The sequence below is a fragment of the Misgurnus anguillicaudatus genome, chromosome 11 (genome assembly GCF_027580225.2).
Source record: "Misgurnus anguillicaudatus chromosome 11, ASM2758022v2, whole genome shotgun sequence".
NCBI lineage: Eukaryota > Metazoa > Chordata > Actinopteri > Cypriniformes > Cobitidae > Misgurnus > Misgurnus anguillicaudatus.
Genome location: NC_073347.2, coordinates 11,965,349 through 11,987,878, shown reverse-complemented (window position 1 = coordinate 11,987,878; position 22,530 = coordinate 11,965,349). Strand labels below are relative to the sequence as shown.

The window sequence follows — 22,530 nt, the reverse complement described above, 5'->3', positions numbered from 1 at the left end:
ATATCCTTTATAACATTATTATAATATTATATAGTATAATATAATAATATAGTAATCATTTTTATTATAATGTTTTTGAAAAATATTGCAGAAAGTCACAATTTAGACGAGTTCCCCAAATCAAACTTTCCTGAAATGTATTAATTTTAAGACTACAATACCCATAATTCTGTGCGCGGCGAGCCGATATGAGCTCGAGTCACTCCTAGCGGTACGTCACATCATGACAGCGTGCTGAGATAAAAAGGCTTCAACAGGGGATTTAAACTGTTGTCTGGACGAGTTCACAGAGACCGGAGATTTACATGAATAGCAGGAGTCAGACTCTATTAGTTTAGTTTGTATTACTAAAGTCTGTTTAATATCTGAATTTAAAAGACTGTCTAGTGTGAGGTAGCTAGCTAAGACTGTTAGCTGTTAGAAAGCCAAATCGTCCTGTCGGGTGTCTCGAGTCACACCCTAATCTACAGTGTCCTGTTATCGGTCATACAGATACACACAGATGGATTATTTCTGGGCTGCTTCTAGTTTCTATCATATAAGTAACTTCATAACTAAGTAGCATCATAGGAGTCATGCATGTCCAGTCACAGTCTAGTTTATTGTGGGACAGATAACGTTAGCCAGCTAGCTAGTGTGTGATCTCTCATCACTGTTACTGAGAAAGATGAGCTCACCGATGTACACGTTTGTGTTGCGAGATGACAACAGCACTGTGTATGCCGAGGTCGCCAAAATCCTTAGCTCTACTGGAAAATGGAAACGACTAAAGAAAGACAATCCTCGATTTAATTTAATGCTGGGGGAGAGAAATCGACTGCCTTTTGGACGACTGGGTAAAATATGTTATGGCCCATAATGCTTTATGACGAGTTTACTGCATGCTCAAGTGTGTGTGTGTTATGCTTATTAAGTTGTTATAATGCGTATATGACCCTGACATTGAAAATCCAGCTAAAGTAATTTTCTGATTTACTGTTTTTTTTTTTTTTTTACATAAAATCTTCCTACATAACATGACTGAGTAAGGTCATGTAAAATATTAAAATGTAATCTCATATTAGACTATGAGACTTAAGCCTGGATTTTACAGACAGGGTCATGCTTTATAACACACAGTATTGTGCATGTTATTATAAGTAAGTTATATCTTACTTTATTGTGGATACAGTAGACAGTAAAAATACCGTAATCCGTAATCTCAACCAAGGGGCTGGGGCCCACAACAAACTTGCAGTACAGGGGGGCCTTCATTTGACCTAAAATTGTTGATTTTACTTTATATTGGTCTATTTAATTACTACTTACTGAATGTATACATTGTGCACATAATGTGTGATTACATTGTGCCTACATTTAAGGTATCTGCATGTAGTATTGACTCTGTCCCTAACCATAAACCCACCCAACCCTAAACCTACCCTGAACAACACACATGTACTCAATAATGTAGTAGTAAATGCTTTTTATTATGTAACAATGCCTCATGTAAAGTGTGACCAAATTAAGACAAAACGAGCATTAAAATTTAAAGGGGACATACCATGAAAATCTGACTTTTTCCATGTTTAAGTGCTATAAGGGTCCCCAGTGCTTTTATCAACCTATAAAATGTGATAAAGATCAATCCAGTAACTTAGTTTTGGTAAACCATTCTTTAAAAGCATGTGAAAAATAGATAATTGAAATTTGGCTCCCCTTGTGATGTCAGAAGGGGACAATACCACCCCTTAATATGCACTATCCAACCACGCCACTGCCGTTTAGTACAGAGATGAACTAATTTGCATGTTAAAGGACACACCCAAAACGGCACATTTTTGCACACACCTACAAAGTGACAATTTTAACATGTTATAATAAATTATCTATATGATATTTTGAGCCAAAACGTCACGTATGTACTCTGGGGACACCAAAGATTTATTTGACATCTTAACAAAGTCTTGTGAAATATCCCCTTTAAGCTAAAACAACTAAAATGTTTAGTTATTGTTATAACAAATATACGTCTCATGGTTATGCCAAGCACTAAAATATTGTCAAAAAATAAGTCAAAAATAGTTTAGATCCACTGTCCTCATGATAATGTATGATGAATCAGTGCACTGCATTAAAGTAGAAAATGTTGTTCAAAATAAGCTAGTTTTACATTTAGTACAGCATGCACCAATCTGGACAACTGGTTAAGTAATTGTGCACCTTACAGGTCATGAACCGGGACTGATGCAGCTAGTGAATTATTACAGAGGAGCTGATAAACTCTGTCGCAAAGCATCACTGGTCAAGTAAGCCGCTTACTTAAACATACCAGCTGAATGAAGTTTGTTTTTCACCTTTTTGCCTTAAATCCAGATTTACAAATAAGTTATACAATGTGTTTCTTATTTATTTGATTAATATATCTGATAGATATTGCTCTCATTTTGTACCGTAACCATGTTCTTGTTTGACCTTTAGGATTATCAAGACCAGTCCAGAGTTGAAGGATTCTTGTAACTGGTTTCCTGAGTCTTACACTATATACCCGACCAACCTCAACACCCCAGTAGCTCCAGCCACCAATGGCATCAGTCACATGAAGAGCAACCCAAAAACAGATGAGCGAGAGGTCTTCTTAGCATCATATCAATCCAGAAAAGAAAGCGGAGAGGGGACAGTGTGGATCGCTAAAGCATCAGCAGGTGCAAAAGGTATGAAACGGCATTAACATCCGTTGAAAGTGGAAAGTGGTGCGAGTACATTTGTTAGTAAATAAGGTTCTTCTTGTCGTTTAGGTGCAGGCATTATGATATCCCATGATGCAAACCAATTGTTGGACTTCATTGATAATCAAGGTCAGGTGCACGTCATTCAGAAATATCTAGAAAAACCACTGCTGCTAGAACCAGGACAACGCAAATTCGATATAAGGTAAGATGAGCCGTAGTCATGTATAACTTTTGTGATGAACATTTTGATGCGATTATGGAAAGTGCCTAATAAGAATATCCAACCTTAATCGAGTCAAAAAACTTTCAAGTCAATCGATACTCTTTTGCAGGAGTTGGGTGCTTGTAGACCATCAGTATAATATCTACTTGTATCGTGAGGGTGTGTTAAGGACGTCATCGGAGCCGTACAACAGCACCGATCTCCAAGATATGACCAGTCACCTGACCAATCACTGCATCCAGAAAGAGCATTCTCAAAACTACGGCCGCTACGAAGAGGGCAACGAGATGTTCTTTGATGAATTCAGACAGTACCTGTTGAGTGCACACAACGTTGCCATGGAAACATCAATTTTACCTCAGATCAAGCATATAATCAGGTGCTCGCTTAAAAGTTGCTTGCAGAGACCCGGAGATCTAATAAAATGTTCTTTTTAATTACCTATACAATATTTCATCATAAAATTAATAGATTTTCCATTTTTGAAAATTGGGACCACTGGCAAGAAGATAACAGATTAACCAAAAAACATAAATGACTTGATGTTCATTAGATTTGGGTAGTTCCTTCAGATCAACGATCAATAATATGATTGTTACACAATACTGAGCTCATTGATCCATTTGTTGATGTTACTGCATTTCAGCATGTACCCAGCTACCCATGGTGTTCTTCTAAAGTCTGTATCTTGTCTCAACAGGAGCTGTCTCGTATGCATCGAGCCAGCCATCAGCACTAAACATCTTTCCTACCAGAGCTTCCAGCTCTTTGGATTTGACTTCATGTTAGATGAGAGCTTTAAAGTCTGGCTAATTGAGATCAATGGGGCACCTGCTTGTGCACAGTCAGTACTGATTTTTTATTTTCTGCATCTAGAATATTTGGTTTCAGATCCATTGTTGTCTTTGTGGCATTTGTAGTAGCACAAAATGTATAATGGGTGGTTTCCCGAAACAGGATTTACTGTAGTTTAAACCAGTGGCCGGTTGCACAAAACTGTAAGACTACACTGTAAAAAATTAGCTGTAATTGTGCAGCTGCTTGCCAGTAACTTACTGTAGAAGATAAAGACTGAAAATGTTTCATGTTCATGTTTCCTGTCCGCGCCGCCCAGCTGTGACTCAGGAAGTTGCTCAAATCCCTGTCGCGCCACACAGCGCCACTCACATAGTTTAACATTAAAGGAATAGTCTACTCATTTTCAATATTAAAATATGTTATTACCTTAACTAAGAACTGTTGAATCATCCCTCTATCATCTGTGCGCGTGCACGCAAGCGCTGGAGCGCACCGCGACGCTTCGATAGCATTTAGCTTAGCCCCATTCATTCAATGGTACCATTTAGAGATAAAGTTAGAAGTGACCAAACACATCAACGTTTTTCCTATTTAAGACGAGTAGTTATACGAGCAAGTTTGGTGGTACAAAATAAAACGTAGTGTTTTTCTAAGCGGATTTAAAATGGAACTATATTTTATGGCGTAATAGCACTTTTGGGAGCACTTCGACTCGCCTGAAAAGTCCGCTCCCCTTCTCACTCTCATAATGGGAGAGGGAGGGTGTTACTGCGCCGAGTCGAAGCACTCCCAAAAGTGCTATTACGCCATAAAATATAGTTCCTTTTTTAAATCCGCTTAGAAAAGCGCTACGTTTTATTTTGTACCACCAAACTTGCTCGTATAACTACTCATCTTAAATAGGAAAAACGTTGATGTGTTTGGTCACTTCTAACTTTATCTCTAAATGGTAGCATTGAATGAATGGGGCTAAGCTAAATGCTATCGAAGCGTCGCAGCGCGCTCCAGCGCTTACGTGCACGCACACAGATGATAGAGGGATGTATCAACAACTCTTAGTTAAGGTAATAACATATTTTAATATTGAAAATGAGTAGACTATTCCTTTAAATAACATCATATTTGTCCCACATCATTAATGATTAACATTGGCTGCTAACGTATATTTAACATTTTGAAGTAGACACTATCTGACGAAGCTCGTGCTATTTAATGTGCACTTCCGGTTTACAATACCTCCGAGTTCTCGCATCGCGGCGCTGAGCTGCGCGGCAGGTGTGCGATTCCCTTTAGGGGTAAAACCTAGGGGCAACCTTCCGATCTCTGATATAGCCAATACAGAAGTGACTTAAACTGCAATTCATCGACTGACCACTAGAGGCTGGCTCCAAAAGGGATTCAATTCCCATAGACCTCCATGTTAAAATGCCTTTACAGTAGAACATTTATATGTTTACAGCCTGATACAAAAAGTGTTTTTGGTCTATATAGCTAATTTTGCCCTTCATGACAACTGTGAGGGGGATGAATTTTTTTGTAACTCATCCGTTTAAATTATATTAAACCTTAAACTTCTGCATAATTAAGGGCGTGGCCACTTGAGTGATGGGTGAACTGCTACTGCTGTCACTAAAATCAAGCTAGTCGGGCATGGTTTCAGCAACCAGCCACCTCAGCTTCACTCACGTCCCGTCTCTTTACCCATTTTTGGTTATCTGCAAGTTCTGCGCGGTGACGCGCACCCAACCTATTGGCGACGTCACTGACACTAAGTCCATATTTTTTACAGTCTATGGGGAAAGCGACCCTAAATTTCCTCAAGGACAATGCTTTGTTTAATACCCGTTTAATACTCGTTTCACAGACAAGGCTAAAGCCTTGACCTGACCATCTTAAAATGTATCACAGCCACTGTTTTATCTTAAAATGCACACCTATATTGTTTTTGTAAGGTATGTTTGTAAAAACTACTTAAAGGCGGAGTCCACGATGTTTGAAAAACGCGTTGGAAAAGGAGACGGGCCGACTACCAAAACACACTTATAGCCAATCAAATCAAATCAAATGCCGGGTTGCGTATGTGTGGGGCGGGTCTATCAACAGAAGGTCCAGATTCTATTGGGGTAGGGACGTGTTTGTTTAGGTGATTTCAAATATCAACATTGGCTTTCAAACATCATGGACTCCGCCTTTAAATATCCTAAAATAACTAAGGCCAAGTCCTGGATAATCTAAAACCTGTCTGGGAAACTGCCCCATAGGCCTAGTTTCACAGACAAGGCTTAAGGCCAGGGTATACCTTTTTTCCGCGTCCGGCTCGTGCGCGCACGCGTCTGCGCAGCTTTCCAAGTATACTCCCCACGGCTACACGCGGATGGCCGCGTTCGACACTATACGCAATACAAATGATTTCTTATTCAAATTATTAGTCTAACAGGCCGTCAGGGCAGCACTGATTTGGTGACATTGACAGTACATTAAAACATTAGGATAGGTGAAGAAAAGTAACTGATCCACCATTGCAAACACAGTTTAGAACAAACAACAAGACAACAAAGAAAAGGAATCAAGGAAAAGGAATTCTGTTCTTGGAAGAAGTAAAAGTTAAAGAAGAAAAATGATACTGTGTGTGCAAATGCTGTCTATTTCCTTTGTATTATTGTTTATAGTGGAGTGTCCTGTCGAAATATTTTCACGCGCATGCGCTGTTGTACGCGGACGGTACGCGCACTGTCCGCGCGGTCTCAAATTTTGGGCTGCACGCGGACGGTCCGCGCGGCCGACAGCGCACCCTCCTGATGACAAAAATGACGTCATGCGGACGGCACGCATACGCGGACGTCCCTAGCATACTGTTGGCTTTAGCTAAAGCCAGGCCATGACTAGGCCTTAGCTAAATTAAGATGTTTAAGCATCTTTTATAAACATGGCTTATGAAAAATGTTGGTGTGCATCTTGAGACAAAACAATGGCACTGGCATATTTTAAAATCTGTGGGTGCAAGTTATTTTCAATTGAGACAGCTCAAACATGTTTTAGTCTAGGACTAGACTTAAGCCTTGTCTGTGAAAGTGGGGGTTAAGTAGCTTTTATAGATATGACTTGCACTGTAAAAAGAATGCAGAATTTTTGTCAAATCAACATATATTTTTGTTACTTTACCATAACACATTAAGTTTAACAATTTCAACTTGTTTTTATAAGTTATGTCAACTTATCACAGGTCAAAACTTAAAATAGTATGTTGAATTGACTTGCAAAACTGAGTTGTTTTAACTTCATGCTGCATTTTTTACAGTGTAGAAACACTACTGGTGTGCATCTTGAGATAAAACAATGGCAGTGATGTTTTAAGATGGTAGTTTGGGAAACTAGATGTATTAATCCTAATCCTGGCCTTATCTAATAAAATAATTGTTTGTGAAACCGAGCCTTAATGTTTTTGACATTTTGATAAAAAACTTTCTATTTTATTTATTCTAACAGCAAGATTTAAAGTACGTAATATCACAGTTCCTAAAGTTACTGTCCAACTTGTAAGTTGGCTCTTTGCGAGTGTAAAAATTTGGCACTGGTTGCAATTTCAAAGCTTTTTCCGTCTTACTATTGATGTAACCGAATGATAAAGTAATGACGTTGTCGTGCTTCTCTCCTTTAGGAAACTCTACCCTGAGCTGTGTCAAGGCATCGTTGACGTGGCCATCTCCACAGTGTTTTCTCTGAGCGCAGATCCCCTCTCATCCTCTCCTCCGTTCTCCACTTCTCCATCTGTCTCCTCCAATAACTGCTCCTCACCCAAAATCAGAGCACCCAATCACTTTGGCCCATTCATTAAACTATAACTTGCAGTAGCCCGCTTATGCGGTATTGCCGCTCCATAGTTTTGCCCAAAAACAACTTAAGCTATATTGTGTCTCTCTATGAATGTTACTGGTCTGGAGCGTAGCTCTTCTTTCAACCTTCTCTACCTGCTTCTGCTGTCATCTATTAAGTAAACAGAGGTCATATGAATTAAGTGAACCTGAGTTTGAAAGGTGAAGAGAATCCTACACATCACAGCATCCAGGTGATTGTTTCAAATGCCAAGTGTGTACGCTTTGCTTTTTGCAATTGACGCTACAAATGTTTAGGGATTTCAAAATGTGACTTAAGACATGGATTGCAAGCATGCATTTGAATGAGGAGTTACTGTACACCAAAGAAGATGCTTTAGATCTCTGTTGTGTCCACCTGACTCCTCAGGACTTTCCCAGACGTCTTGATGTAACAAATGATGGATTAGAACTTTCTTCCTGAGACTTTAGTGCCTTACGTGCTGTATTCACACCGTCGACACGAACTCCCATCATGCTCGGCTAGACATTCGTAACCTCTTTCTGTAAAATCTTTGTGTCCCATCCGCTGTATTGACTGTAAAAATCTTGCGTGTATTGAATGGTTTTGTCACTACATGTGGATCTTTCTCAGATTCATATTCTTATAATTTGCAGTGTATTGTTTGTTGTAATGTCTACAGGAAGTATTTGTTAAAGATGTAAGTGTTGTTTTGCACTGTTGTCTTGTCACTGTTTTATCAGAGACCAGAAGTGTGTGTTAGGTATTAAAACTTTCATTGGTTTTGTTTCGGTTTGCAGTCACATTTATGGTCTGTTATTGGGTTACAATTACTTTGCCATGTTATCTGAAAGAATTGCTTTTATTTGTTGTCAGAATATTAAATTTACGACTTATGAAAATAAAAGCGACAAATTAAAAAGCCTGTAATTGCCAATTTTGATGGCAAATGAGTAGTTTACTTCCAAGTCAGTTCAGTATGATTTTTCTTGTCTGAATGAGAAAACCTTTTATGAATTAAGATGTTGCATGTCAATGCATGTCAAATCCTGTGTTCTTTATACATTTTTTACCTAGTTAAGGAGATTTCTCCAAGTTAGTAACGTTTTCTCTCTGTTATAAAGACGGATGCTTTATATTTCTGTACTTTGTTATATCATCTGTTACATTTTGATAGTACATACATTCACAAAAAATCAATGAGTTTTTTTTAAATAAAAGCAAAACTGTAAAAAAGTTGGTTTAACTTAATAAAGTGAGTAACCTGGTTGCCTTAAAAATTAATTAATTAAACTTACCTGTAGTAAGTAACTTTAGTTAACTAATATTTTTTAAGTTAAATTAACTTAAAAATGTAAGGTAACCAGGTAGCTTACTTTTTAAGTTGGACCAACAAATCTTTATTTACAGTGCAGGTTTTTTTTGTAGTAGAATGTGACGTGTCTGATGTGAAACTGATTTCTACTTGTTTATGATGTTCATCTTGCCTGCATGCAGATGCAGACTAAAAGCAGTATTGTTTTATTTTCAGAAAAGGGAAGGATTTATTAGAAGTTCAAACAGTATTAAATCTCTTTAAAAGTGAAAAACATCATACATTATTTACATATCTCATTTATTTTTTCATTACCCTTTTTGAAGTCTCTCAACTCCTTTGTCTAGACTTTGCTGTTCGCTCTGAGCTGTCTTTGAAAATAAACTGAAAAGAGTTTGTATGTAGACTGAATGAGGGATAACAATTTCATCTAACCAAAGATCAAGTGTGATTATTGAAATATCTTTACTGTCTAATTTCCTTATATGGAATGCTGTATCTGTCTGAAGAAAGAACAACACAATGTGTTTCAATTCCTATATACACTTGTATTTTTTCTGTTGTTATAGCAAAGTACACTGTTACTGTTTTGATTTAGACAAAGTGTTTATTATTCATATCACAGCATCATCATGTGCAATAAATAATCTGTTTCTTAAATACTCAACATTGTCATTTGTCTTGAAAATAAAGTATGCACATCAATGATAAACAGCAAAACTGTGACAAGTTGCAATTATGCCATATTTATCTTATGCAGTTTTAAAACATTTTCGGTGTGCCGCACCCCATGGTGCGTCCCTCCATGGCCCCCCCAAAGAAAATTTATGACATAAAACATTCCAAAACGTTATATTTGAATTAAACAAAACATATTACATTAAACAATCCGTTTACTGAACTGTTTTATAAAAATTACAGTTTTTTGCCGTAATGGTTGCATGAGTGGTGGGTGTGGGGGGAGGAACTGCACTGAAATTACTGAGTGGTATGTGTTGGCCACTTATAAATATGCATTTTCTGTCTGGACTTGTATTATAAAGACTGAATACTTTTGAAACATCATCAGTAGATGGCCAAGTACTGTTCAATTCAAAGTTAACAATAGCAAAGAACAGTTAAAATGTGTCCCTACATCATACCTTTAATCGAGGACCCTTATGAAAATTAACCATGTTGTCTTGCATTATTGATTACCATTGGCAAAACATGGTTTTACTACAGTAAACGTCTGTTTTGGACTGCATAACTCCTTTAATATAACCATAAATAATGTCCATAAAAGGGTCTGTTCATTCAATAATCCGGGCAAAATCTGCATGATCACTGCATGATAATTAAACCTTTAGTTAAAGTCGATTAATATTTGTGTTTTTATTAAATAAATATTCTATGTTAAATTGGCTCTAAACAGGCAATTTCGGTCCCGTACTCAGCACTGGAAGAAGCACTTTCATCTTTTATATATTTATTTACTTTTATTATGTTATTACTGGCGGAGGCGCGTGTCCGTCTCTTGAATGCTTTGTGATCACGTGATTATTCAGTGTTTCAGTGGTGTTGTTTTGAATCTTTTCAGTCTCTGTCTGAGTTGTCTTCACAGTTTCATCACGGTAAATGTGCAGCATCCTCTTGGGTGTTCTGGTTGACTGATGCCTGTATGAAGAGCTTTCCATCAGTCATGGAGCCTGGTCCTCCTGCTTCATCTCTGTCTTTCCCCTCATCTGCAGCTCTCTACCTGTTTGAATGACAGTTATTCTTTGGAAATGTCTTTGGTGTCCAGTGTCAACACCAAGCCACTTCTCTTATAATGTGTTTGACTCATGCAGCGCAGGGGGTGAGGGATGTTTGTAACCAAACCGATCAGAGGCCCCATTGACTTCCACAGTAGAAAAAAAAGAATAAAATGGGAGTAAATAAGGCCTCTGATCGGCCTGGTTACAAACATTCCTCCAAAATATCTTCCTTTGTGTTCATCAGAACAAAGAAATGTATACAGGTTTGTAACAACATGAGGGTGAGTAAATGTTTTGAAAATAATTATCTTTGCTTGTTTGATTGCCAAATAGTTTGAGGGTTATATAGGTCTTTAAATATGATAAATAATAAATATTATACATATATAGACACACGCACACACACACACACACACACACACACACACACACACACACACACACACACACACACACACACACACACATATTCTGGTTTCCATGTTTTGTGGGGACATTCCATAGACGTAATGCATTTTATACCGTACAAACTGTATATTCTATTCCCCTAACCTACCCCATTCCCTAACCCCAACCATGACAAAAAACCCTTCTACTACTTCATATTTTCAAGAAACATCATTCTGTTTGATTTATAAGCTTGTTTCCTCATGGGGACATCAAAATGTCCCCACAAGGTCACAAAAACACTGCTGACAATTGGTCCCCACAACGTGATAATTACCAGGTACACACACACACACACACACACACACACACACACACACACACACACACACACACACACACACACACACACACACACATAACATTATGACCACCTGCCTAATAATGTTTAGGTCCCCAATAAACAACAGCCCTGGACCACAAAACCAGTCATAAGGGTACATTTCTTTAAAGGAATAGTCAATTTTCTTAAAATAAAAATCCTGATAATTTACTCACCACCATGTCATCCAAAATGTTGATGTCTTTCTTTGTTCAGTCGAGAATAAATTATGTTTTTTGAGGAAAACATTGCAGGATTTTTCTCATTTTAATGGACTTTAATAGATTCCCACAACTTAACACTTAACTCAACACTTAACAGTTTTTTTCACCAGAGTTTCAAAGGACTATAAACGATCCCAAACGAGGCATTTGGGTCTTATCTAGCAAAATGATTGTCATTTTTGACAAGAAAAATTAAAATACGCACTTTTAAAGCACAACCCCTCATCTCCCTCCGGTCCCGCAACACGCCAGCGCGACCCCACGCAACACGCCATGACGTCTAGAGGTCACAGAGGACGAACGAGAAACTCGGCCCCAGTGTTTACAAGTGTGTTGAAAGAGGACCGTTCCGACGTTGTTGTATGTGAAATGATACTAATTAATGTCTTTGTGTTAGTTTATTGTTTTAAATGGTCCGCAAATGTGCGTTTCATATATGTAACACGTGACCTCTCTACGTCACTACGTATTTACGTTAGGTCGCGTTGGCGTATCACAGGACCGGACCTAGACAAGAAGTTGCGGTCCAAAAGTGCACATTTGTTACTCTTCTTGTCAAAAATGACAACCGTTTCGCCAGACAAGACCCCCATGCCTCGTTTGGGTTCGTCTACAGTCCCTTGAAACTCCGCCGAAAAAACTGACAAGCGCTGAGTTAAGTATTAAGTGTTGGGCTCCATTAAAGTCCATTAAAATGAGAAAAATCCTGCAATGTTTTCCTTTTTATTTAAAAAAAAATGGAATATTCCTTTAAATTAAGATTTACATATCACCTGGAAGTTGAAAAAAATAAGCTTCCGTTGATGTATGGTTTTTGTTAGGAAATATCAAAATATTGGGCCAAAATACAACTATTTTAAAATCTGGAAACTGAGGGTGGCCAAAAAAACGAAATATGGAGATTATCGCCTTGAAAGTTGTCCAAATGAAGTCCTTAGCAACTTCATCCACTTATAAAAATAAAGTTTTAATATATGTACGGTATGAAATGTACAAATATCTTCATAAAACATGATATTTACTTAATATCCTAAGTATTTTGAGCAAGAAAAATCAATAATTTTGACTCATATGATGTATTGTTGGCTATTGCTATACATATACCTGTGCGACTTATGACTATGGTTTTGTGGTCCAGGGTAACATCTGTTATTGACAACTGCGGTCAGGAAAAATTAGACAAGACAGAGTGCAGAAAAATACAACAGCGATCTACTTACCTGAGTTGGTCATCTAACAACATTCCATCAACTGTTTTTACTATCTGTAAAACAAATTGAACTCACAGAAGAAGTTAAAGACAAAAATATGATAATTTCACCATATGTCACGATCCTGCCTCTATCATTCATGCTTTTCTAGACTTTTGTCAGGATCGTGACAACGTTACTTGTTTGCTTTGGTGTTAATTGGGTTAATTATCTTGCTATTGTTATATGCCCCACACCTGTTGCCCCCTTGATAAGCTTGTGTTTGCTGTCCTGTGCTGATTCGTTTGTATGTTTCCTGTATGAAGTCTATTAAGTCTAGTTATTTAAAGTTTAGTTTACTGTTACGTTTATAGTTCAGTTTAGGCTAGTATGTTTAGTGTTTGCCTAGCTTTACGTTGTTCCCTTTCGAGAACAGTCTCTCGACATTGCGTTTGAAGCTGACGCTATGTGAGCCTCTCCCTCTTACGATTTCTCTAAAGCTTTTTCACAACGTTAATGGCCAATGCCGATCATGACCATGTATAGGAGTGAGCTCTCTCCTTGGGCTCGGCCGTCTGGAGGTCCAAGACTTCCAGGACATCAGGCGGCCCTGTCCCGCCTGCGTGTCCTCTTTGGAGTCCTTGCTTCGGGCTAAGCCGGAAGGGTCGGACACCCTGGAAGTCCAAGAGTTCTTGTCGGGCACCGCTGGTAGGGTCGGAGACCCTGGAAGTCCAAAACTTCCAGGATGACATGTGGCCCTGTCCCACCTGTGCAGCCGTTTCTGAGTCCTATCTTTGGGCTCCGCTGTAAGGGTCAGACACCCTGGAAGTCCAAGCCTTCCAGGACAGCAGGGGGCCCTGTCCTGCTTGCGTGTATTCTCTAGACACCTCATGTCAAGCTTAGCTGGTAGGGTCAGACACCCTGGAAATCAAAAACTTCCAGGATGGCAGGCAGCCCTGTCTCGCCAAAGTCAAGCTTGGACAGTAGGGTTGGAGACCCTGGAAGTCCAAAACTTCTCATTGGGCTTTGCCGGTACGGTCGAAGACCCTAGAAGTCCAAGACTTGCAGATGGCAAGTGGCCCTGTCCCACTTGCGCGTATGCTCTGGACACATCGTTGGGATTGTCCAGTAGGGTTGGAAGTCCAAAACTTCCAGGACAACAGGCGGCCCTGTGCCACCTGTGCATCCATTTCTGAGTCCTATCTTTGGGCTAGGCTGTTAGGAACAGACACCCTGGAAGTCCAAGACTTCTTGTCGGGCTCTGCTGGTAGGGTCGGAGACCCTGGAAGTCCAAAACTTCCAGGACAACAGGTGGCCCTGTCCCGCCTGTGCATCAGTTTCTGAGTCCTATCTTTGGGCTCGGCTGTTAGGGTCAGACACCCTGGAAGTCCAAGACTTCTAGGACGGCAAGCGGCCCTGTCCCACTTGCACATATGCTCTGGACACCTCTCGTCAAGCTTGGCCGGTAGGGTCAGACACCCTGGAAGTCCAAGACTTCCAGGATGGCAGGTGGCCCTGTCCCACTTGTGTGTGCTCTTGACACTTCTCGCCAAGCTTGGCCGGTAGGGCAGACACCCTGGAAGTCCAAGACTTCCAGAACGGCAGGCGGCCCTGTCCCACTTGCGCAGATGCTCTGGACAGTCCTCATCTGGCTCTGCCGATAGGGTCTAGGACGGCAAGCGGCCCTGTCCCGCTTGCGCGTATGCACTGGACACCTCACGTCGGGATTGGCCGGTAAGGTCAGAGACCCTGGAAGTCAAAAACCTCCTGGATGGCAGGCAGCCCTGTCCTGCCCAAGACTTATCAAGCTTGGACAGTAGAGTTGGAAACCCTGGAAGTCCAAGACTTCTCGTCGGGCTCTGCCTGTAGGGTCGTGGACCCTAGAAGTACAAGACTTGCAGGACGGCAAGTGGCCCTGTCCCGCTTGCGCTTATGCTCTGGACACCTCACGTCGGGATTGGCCGGTAAGGTCAAAGACCCTGGAAGTCCAAGACTTCTAGAACGACAAACAGCCCTGTCCCACTTGCGCAAATGCTATGGGCACCTCTTGTTGGGATTGCCCTGTAAGGTCAGAGACCCTGGAAGTCCAAGACTTCTAGAACGACAAACAGCCCTGTCCCACTTGCGCAAATGCTATGTGCACCTCTTGTTGGGATTGCCCTGTAAGGTCAGAGACCCTGAAAGTCCAAGACTTCTAGGACAGCAAGGGGCTCTGTCCCGCTTGCACGTATGCTCTAGACACCTCGTCTGGCTTGACCAGTAGGGTCGGAGACCCTGAAAGTCCAAGACTTCCAGGAGAGCAGGCGGCCCTGTCCCGCCTGCACATCCATTTCTGAGTCCTGTCTTTGGGCTCGGCCGGTAGGGTCAGACACTCTGGAAGTCCTATACTTCAGGATGGCAGGCGGCCCTGACCCACTTGCGTGTATGCTCTGGACACCTCTCGTCCGAGCCAGTAGGGTCCGACACCCTGGAAGTCCAAGACTTCCAGGACGGCAAGTGGCCCTGTCCCACTTGCACGTATGCTCTGGACACCTCTTGTCAGGATTGGCAGGTAAGGTCAGAGACCCTGAAAGTCCAAGACTTCCAGGATGGCAGGCGGTCTTGTCCCGCTTGCGTGTATGCTCTGGACACCTCTCGTCAGGCTCTGGTGGTGTTGAGAGACCCTGGAAATCAAAAACTTCCAGGATGGCAGGCAGCCCTGTCCCACCCAAGACTTATTGTCAAGCTTTGACGATAGGGTCAGAGACCCTAGAAGTCCGAGACTTGCAAGACGGCAAGCGGCCCTGTCCCGCTTGTGCATATGCTCTGGACACCTCGTTGGGATTGGCCAGTAGGGTCGGAAGTCCAAAACTTCCAGGACAACAGACGGCCCTGTCCCGCCTGTACACCTCTCGTCCTAGCCAGTAGGGTCCGACACCCTGGAAGTCCAAGACTTCCAGGACGGCAAGTGGCCCTGTCCCACTTGCACGTATGCTCTAGACACCTCTCGTCAGGATTGGCAGGTAAGGTCAGAGACCCTGAAATTCCAAGACTTCCAGGATGGCAGGCGGTCTTGTCCCGCTTGCGTGTATGCTCTGGACACCTCTCGTCAGGCTCTGGTGGTGGTCAGAGACCCTGGAAATCAAAAACTTCCAGGATGGCAGGCAAGCCTGTCCCACCCAAAACTTATTGTCAAGCTTTGACAGGAGGGTCGGAGACCCTAGAAGTCCGAGACTTGCAAGACGGCAAGGGGCCCTGTCCCGCTTGCGCATATGCTCTGGACACCTCGTCGGGATTGGCCAGTAGGGTCGGAAGTCCAAAACTTCCAGGACAACAGGCGGCCCTGTCCCGCCTGTGCATCCGTATCTTAGTCCTATCTTTGGGCTCGGCTGTTAGGGTCAGACACCCTGGAAGTCCAAGACTTCTAGGATGGCAAGCGGCCCTGTCCCGCTTGCGCGTATGCACTGGACACCTCTCATCAGAATTGGCCGTAAGGTCAGAGACCCTGGAAGTCGAAAACTTCCTGGTGGCAGGCAGCGCTGTCCCGCCCAAGACTTATCATCAAGCTTGGACAGTAGAGTTGGAAACCCTGGAAGTCCAAGACTTCTCGTCGGGCTCTGCCTGTAGGGTCATGGACCCTAGAAGTCCAAGACTTTTAGGACGGCAAGCGGCCCTGTCCCGCTTGCGCATATGCTCTGGACACCTCTCGTCGGGATTGCCCTGTAAGGTCAGAGACCCTGGAAGTCCAAGACTTCTAGGACGGCAAGCGGCCCTGTCCCGCTTGCGCATATGCTCTGGAAACCTCTCGTCGGGATTGCCCTGTAAGGTCAGAGACCCTGGAAGTCCAAGACTTCAAGGACGGCAAGTGGCCCTGTCCCGCTTGCGCGTATGCTTTGGACACCTCTCGTCGGGATTGCCCTGTAAGGTCAGAGACCCTGGAAGTCCAAGACTTCTAGGACGGCAAGTGGCCCTGTCCCGCTTGCGCGTATGCTCTGGAAACCTCTCGTCGGGATTGCCCTGTAAGGTCAAACACCCTGGAAGTCAAAAACTTCCTGGTGGCAGGCAGCCCTGTCCCGCCCAAGACTTATCATCAAGCTTGGACAGTAGAGTTGGAAACCCTTGAAGTCCAAGACTTCTCTTCGGGCTCTGCATGTAGGGTCATGGACACTAGAAGTACAAGACTTGCAGGACGGCAAGTGGCCCTGTCCCGCTTGCGCGTATGCTCTGGACACCTCTCATTGGGATTGCCCTGTAAGGTCAAAGACCCTGGAAGTCCAAGACTTCTAGGACGGCAAGCGGCCCTGTCCTGCTTGCGCGTATGCTCTGGACACCTCTCGTCGGGATTGCCCTGTAAGGTCAGAGACCCTGGAAGTCCAAGACTTCTAGAACGGCAAGTGGCCCTGTCCCGCTTGCGCGTATGCTCTGGACACCTCTTCTGGCTTAACCAGTAGGGTCGGAGACCCTGGAAGTCCAAAACTTCCAGGAGCGCAGGCGGCCCTGTCCCCCTTGTGCATCCGTTTCTGAGTCCAGTCTTTGGGCTCGGCCAGTGGGGTCAGACACCCTGGAAGTCCAAGACTTCTAGGACGGCAAGCGGCCCTGTCCCGCTTGCATGTATGCTCTGGACAACTCTCGTCCTAGCCAATAGGGTCCGACACCCTGGAAGTCCAAGACTTCCAGGATGGCAGGCGGCCCTGTCCCGCTTGCATGTATGCTCTGGACACCTCTCGTCGGGCTCGGCCGGTGGTCAGAGACCCTGGAAATTAAAAACTTCCAGGATGGCAGGTGGCCCTGTCCCGCCCAAGACTTATCCTCGTGCTTGGATGGTAGGGTTGGAGACCCTGGAAGTCCAAGACTTCCAAAAGTCCAAGACTTATCGTTGTGCTTGGATGGTAGGGTCGGAGACCCTGGAAGTCCAAGACTGCTTGTGTGTATTCTCTGTACACCTCTCGTTGGGCTCGGCCTGTAGGGTCAGACACCCTGGAAGTCCAAGACTTCCAGGACGGCAGGCAGCCCTGTCCCACCTGTGCATCTAATATTGACACCTCATGTCAGGCTTGGCCGGTAGGGTCAGAGACCCTGGAAGTTCAAGAGTTCTCGTCAAGCTCGGCCGGTAGGGTCGGAGTCCCTGGAAGTCCATTATTTCTAGGATGGCAGGCGGCCCTGTCCCGCCTGCGCATCCCCTCTGGACACCTCTTGTTGGGTTTGGCCGGTAGGGTCGGAGACCCTGGAAGTCCAAGACTTCCAAGGCTCTGTTGTTAGAGTCGGATTGTGTATAATCTGTACACCTCTCATTTGGCCCGGGCCAAAGGGTCAGACACCCTGGAAGTCCAAGTCTTCCAGGATGGCAGACGGCCCTGTCCTGCTTGTGTGTATGCTCTAGACACCTCTCGTCGGGATTGGCCGGTTATGAAACATTTTGAAACAAGGTATTTAGATATTTTCATAATAAATAACTATAGGGCTCTGCCTTGTGCCAACAACCCAGATTACAGGGCAGTACCCTACTTCTAATCGTATTAATGTTTAATTAAAAAAAAAACTTGTTGGCCTTTACATCTGTTTTAACGTATTTACATGATGGATAATAATCTCTATAAAATATATATATATATATATTGATTATGATGTTAGAAAAATTGGTAATATTAAAAAACAAGGGCTTTAAATTAGATGCTTAGGTGTTTTAAAAGTAGAGCCATTTCTGTCTTTATGCCAGTCCCAAACCTTGACCCACCCAGTACAGAGTGCAAACCACACAGAGTGCACAGAGCACTGCACCCAGAGTAAGGAAACAAGCATATCTAATAACAAGGACCTTCGAGCAACGTAAAGTTTTGAGACGATTAAAGTAAACTTTTTTTAATATATAAACTGAACTGTTATATAATACCTCTTGTTATCCAGCTGCATGTTTTGAGATGTGCCCTTCTGATCAGCCTCCTGCTCCTGAAGTTTTGAATTGGCAAATGGACCTTTAAATTAAAACACAAACCAAATGAGCTCAACTATCATTCTTCAGTATACTGTATAAGTGGATGAATGGCAATACTGCATGTCCATGTGACACTTAAGACTTTCAGACGACATCTACTGCAACAGGCATTTGGTATTGACAACTCTGTCCAGAAAAAAATCAGACAAGACAAAGGACATGAAGTACAACAGAAATCCATTTACATGAGTTTGTCATTTAACAACATGTCATCAAGTGTTTTTACTATCTGTTAAAAAATTAAACTCACAGAAGAAAACAAGTTAATAAAAAGACAAAAATATGACAATTTTATCATAAGTATTGTACAGTGGGTCGACGTGGCTGGCATGTTTTGAAAATAATTATTTTTGCGGGTTTGATTCCAAAATAGTTTTGGGACATTTTAAAGCAAGGTGGTATTTAAATATTTTATGGTAAATAACTCGAGCTCTGCCCTGTGAGCCACCCACTCAATCAACAATTCAACATCACAGGGCAGGACTCTAATCGAATTTGTTAGCATTTCTATTTACATTTAGCGTAAATACATTTCTATTTAGCGTAATTATCATTAATTTTATAAACATGTCAAGTATTATATTAGCAAAAGCAATGTTATCAAATGGTGTTTATTGTTACCATATTACTATATCACACAAAGCAGGAGCCAACATCTAATCGTAGTGTTTTGTTATTTATTTATTTATTGCCTTTACATCTGCCTTTTGTGTTCATTTACCTGACGCAGAATCATTTCTGATTTATAAAAGTAAGTTAATTAATTATCATAAGCGCAAAAGTTGATGTTTAAAAACAAAGTGTTTACTATGCTTACCGTAACAGTTAGGTGTTTCAAAAGTAGGGCCATTCCTTTACACCTTTACAGTGAAAGCTACTTCTCTACTGAAAATTTTGGTTTAAGCTGGTTTTGCAAGCTTTGCCAGGCTAGGACCAGCTACTGCCACCTTAAACCAGCTAAAACCAGCTTAAACCAGCTACCAGTTTATGCTGGTCTTAGCTGGATTTTTCTGTAGGATTAAACTGGTCCCTGTGGTGAAAAATTGCCTTAAGGGGACAGTGTTATACAATGTGGGCTCGTTTTGAAAAGAATTATCTATGCGACGTTTGTTTGATGTTTGATTTTAAAAAATAATTTTGGACGTTTAAAGGTATTTCAGTATTCCATTGTAAATAACACTTTGTTAAGCGATTCGTTTCCAAAACTTTTCGGGACAATTTACACGACGCATAACATATATCTCTGTATCTCCAATAAAAACACATGAATCATAATTATGAACGAATTCGAAGTTAACGTTTACACAAGTGTTTTTTTCTAATGCTTAATAAGGTTTAAGATGTTTCCTCCCCTACCTGTCCTGCACTGTCCTCAGCAGAGTGTTTTAAGGTTGACTGTTCTCTTCCTAAGCTCACCACAGAATAACTCAACATTGTGTGGAACTGCGCTTTATATAGCCCGAGAGCTGGCGTTCTATGTCGTCATGGATTCCATATTAGGTCATAGAAGGAATCGCATCTGTAAAAAATAAAAAAAGATCGCGTCTGTGTCATGATGTGACGCCGGTGACGGTTTAGACAGAAGCAGACAAAACGCATTTCTAGCCAATTAAAATGTATATAAAGACTATTTATTTCTCAAGTAATAAGAAAGCAACTAAAACATGCAATATGTAAATCTTTTAATATTTTTGTGTAATCCCTCATTTACCTCTCCCTGGCTTTATGTTTATGTTTACTGTTCATTGTATTGTTGTGTTATTTTGACTGTCTACTTTGGTCTTATGTAAATTAAAGCCATTATAATAAAAAAATAATTTTTGAAAGACAAATTCACAATATAGATTTGTTTTAATTGTACTTCAAAAATCATTGTATAAAATTTTGCCTTGTTAAAATAAATAATAAACATGTTCTTTAACCGTGCACTTTAATCTCTTACATTTTCTATAATTTAATTGATGTAAATGTACAGCTTTTGCACATCACTCGTAAATCTGTATTTGAGCCCTAGAGGGCGCGCGTGCTTCTCTCTGATTGTGGTCACGTGGGTTGAAGCGGCAAGGACGCGTGCTGTGAATGGCTTTTAACTGTCACGCTATTAAAGAAATACTTCAGTCACATTGTCAAAAGTTAAACGGACAGTCAGTCAACTACACTGTAGTCTCGCGTAGCCAGACCTTCCAACAGTTTGTGGGCGTGACGTCTGAGGCTGAGACTAACTACACTGTAACAACGTAACATTACTATGTAATTCCGCTTCACTCTCTGCTTATTTAACAGCAGCAAAACTGGACATGATAGTCACACATTTTGTCATGCTTATTTGAGTTAAGAGAACTGATTGGGATGTTCTTTTAATTGTTATTCAAGCAATGTATGACCAACTCACCATGAACTCACCTAACCGTTGTTCTCTCTGCCCGACTCTGGCTGGATCAGCAGGTTGCAGGATGTGTGATGTGTTATACACGAGTTGGTTAGAGAGTGCCCTCTGGTGGACAAACTATACAACGGCAACACTCATGACATGGTTGAAGGCGGTTTCGTCTGTTTGTTTTTTTTGTTTTTGAATTATGAATGCTGATACCGATAGTTTGGAAAATGCCTAATATCGGCCGATATATCGGTTGGGCTCTATTATGCATGTTCTTAAAAGTATTTAACATAGTTTAGTTAATTATAACGCAAGTTTTCTCCAAGTATTGCAATGTGGGCTTGGTTCAGCTCCCACCTAGATTGACTGAGCTCGTGAGCTAACGTTAATGGAGATCCTTTAACTTATTTGTCTTTATATCTTTTATAAAAATGTGTTGTTCTTGTTGTTTGTATTTGACATTGTTTAGTTAATTATAACGCAGGTTAACTACAAGTATTGCAATATGGGATGTGTTCAACAGCCACCTCGAAAAACAATTAACGTTAACGTTTTACAGTAAACTTAGACGAGCTAAAGGCCATTCTGAATGAATAACTGTTGTATATTTATGGTTACTTCTTTCAGATCCTTTTCTTGGTGTGTCTTGATGTATTATATTGGCTAAAGAGTAAGTATTACTTTGTTTATATTTGCACAGCCACCAGAATCAAACACAAGTCAAGTGCTCAAAAGTGAAATAGCATGTTGGTCTTTATAATGCAATGGATAAATAAAATAGCAATAACTAATGAAATAGTCAGACCTCACTTTGACATGATGTACAGTTTGAGCGAAGTCAGAACACAGCTCATTCACACAAATCAAATCACTTTCAAACTTAAAGGGATAGTTTACCCAAAAATAAACATTTTGTTATCATTTACACAGCCTCAAAACCTGTAAACAAAACATGTTTCTTTACCCTGTTACACAAAAGAAGATAATTTGATAAATGATGAAGCGCACAGTAGATTGTACCCATTGACTTTTATAGTAGGAATAAATACTATTAAAATAAAATTAAAAAGGAATAAAAAATAAAAAAAGGAATAAAATTATTTACTAACTTTTATAAAATAATGTATACTTAAAAGATAACTGCTTAATATTTTCAAGTATTATTATACATTAAATCAGGGTTCTTCAACCCTGGTCCTCAAGGACCCCCTTCCACAATGTTTCAGACGTCCTCATAATCAACACACCTGATTCAACTCATCAGCTTGTTAGGGAGACATTCTGGAAAGGGGCTGATGAGTTGGTTCAGGTGTTTCAAATAAGGAGACGTCTAAAACCTTCTGGAAGGGGGTCCTCCAGGGTTGAAGAACACTGCATTAAAT

The 22,530-nt window shown here is 41.3% G+C and overlaps 1 protein-coding gene across 1 annotated transcript; it reads left to right on the top strand.

Moving 5' to 3' along the window:
• Positions 1-199: 199 nt before the first annotated feature.
• ttl (tubulin tyrosine ligase) lies at positions 200-9,541 on the top strand. The gene is made up of 7 exons (XM_055170205.2): positions 200-836; positions 2,210-2,288; positions 2,461-2,693; positions 2,778-2,913; positions 3,044-3,313; positions 3,635-3,778; positions 7,391-9,541. The coding sequence occupies exons 1-7, from the start codon at positions 668-670 to the stop codon at positions 7,572-7,574; spliced, it is 1,215 nt and encodes a 404-aa protein (XP_055026180.1). The 5' UTR covers positions 200-667; the 3' UTR covers positions 7,575-9,541.
• The last annotated feature ends 12,989 nt before the right edge of the window (positions 9,542-22,530 follow it).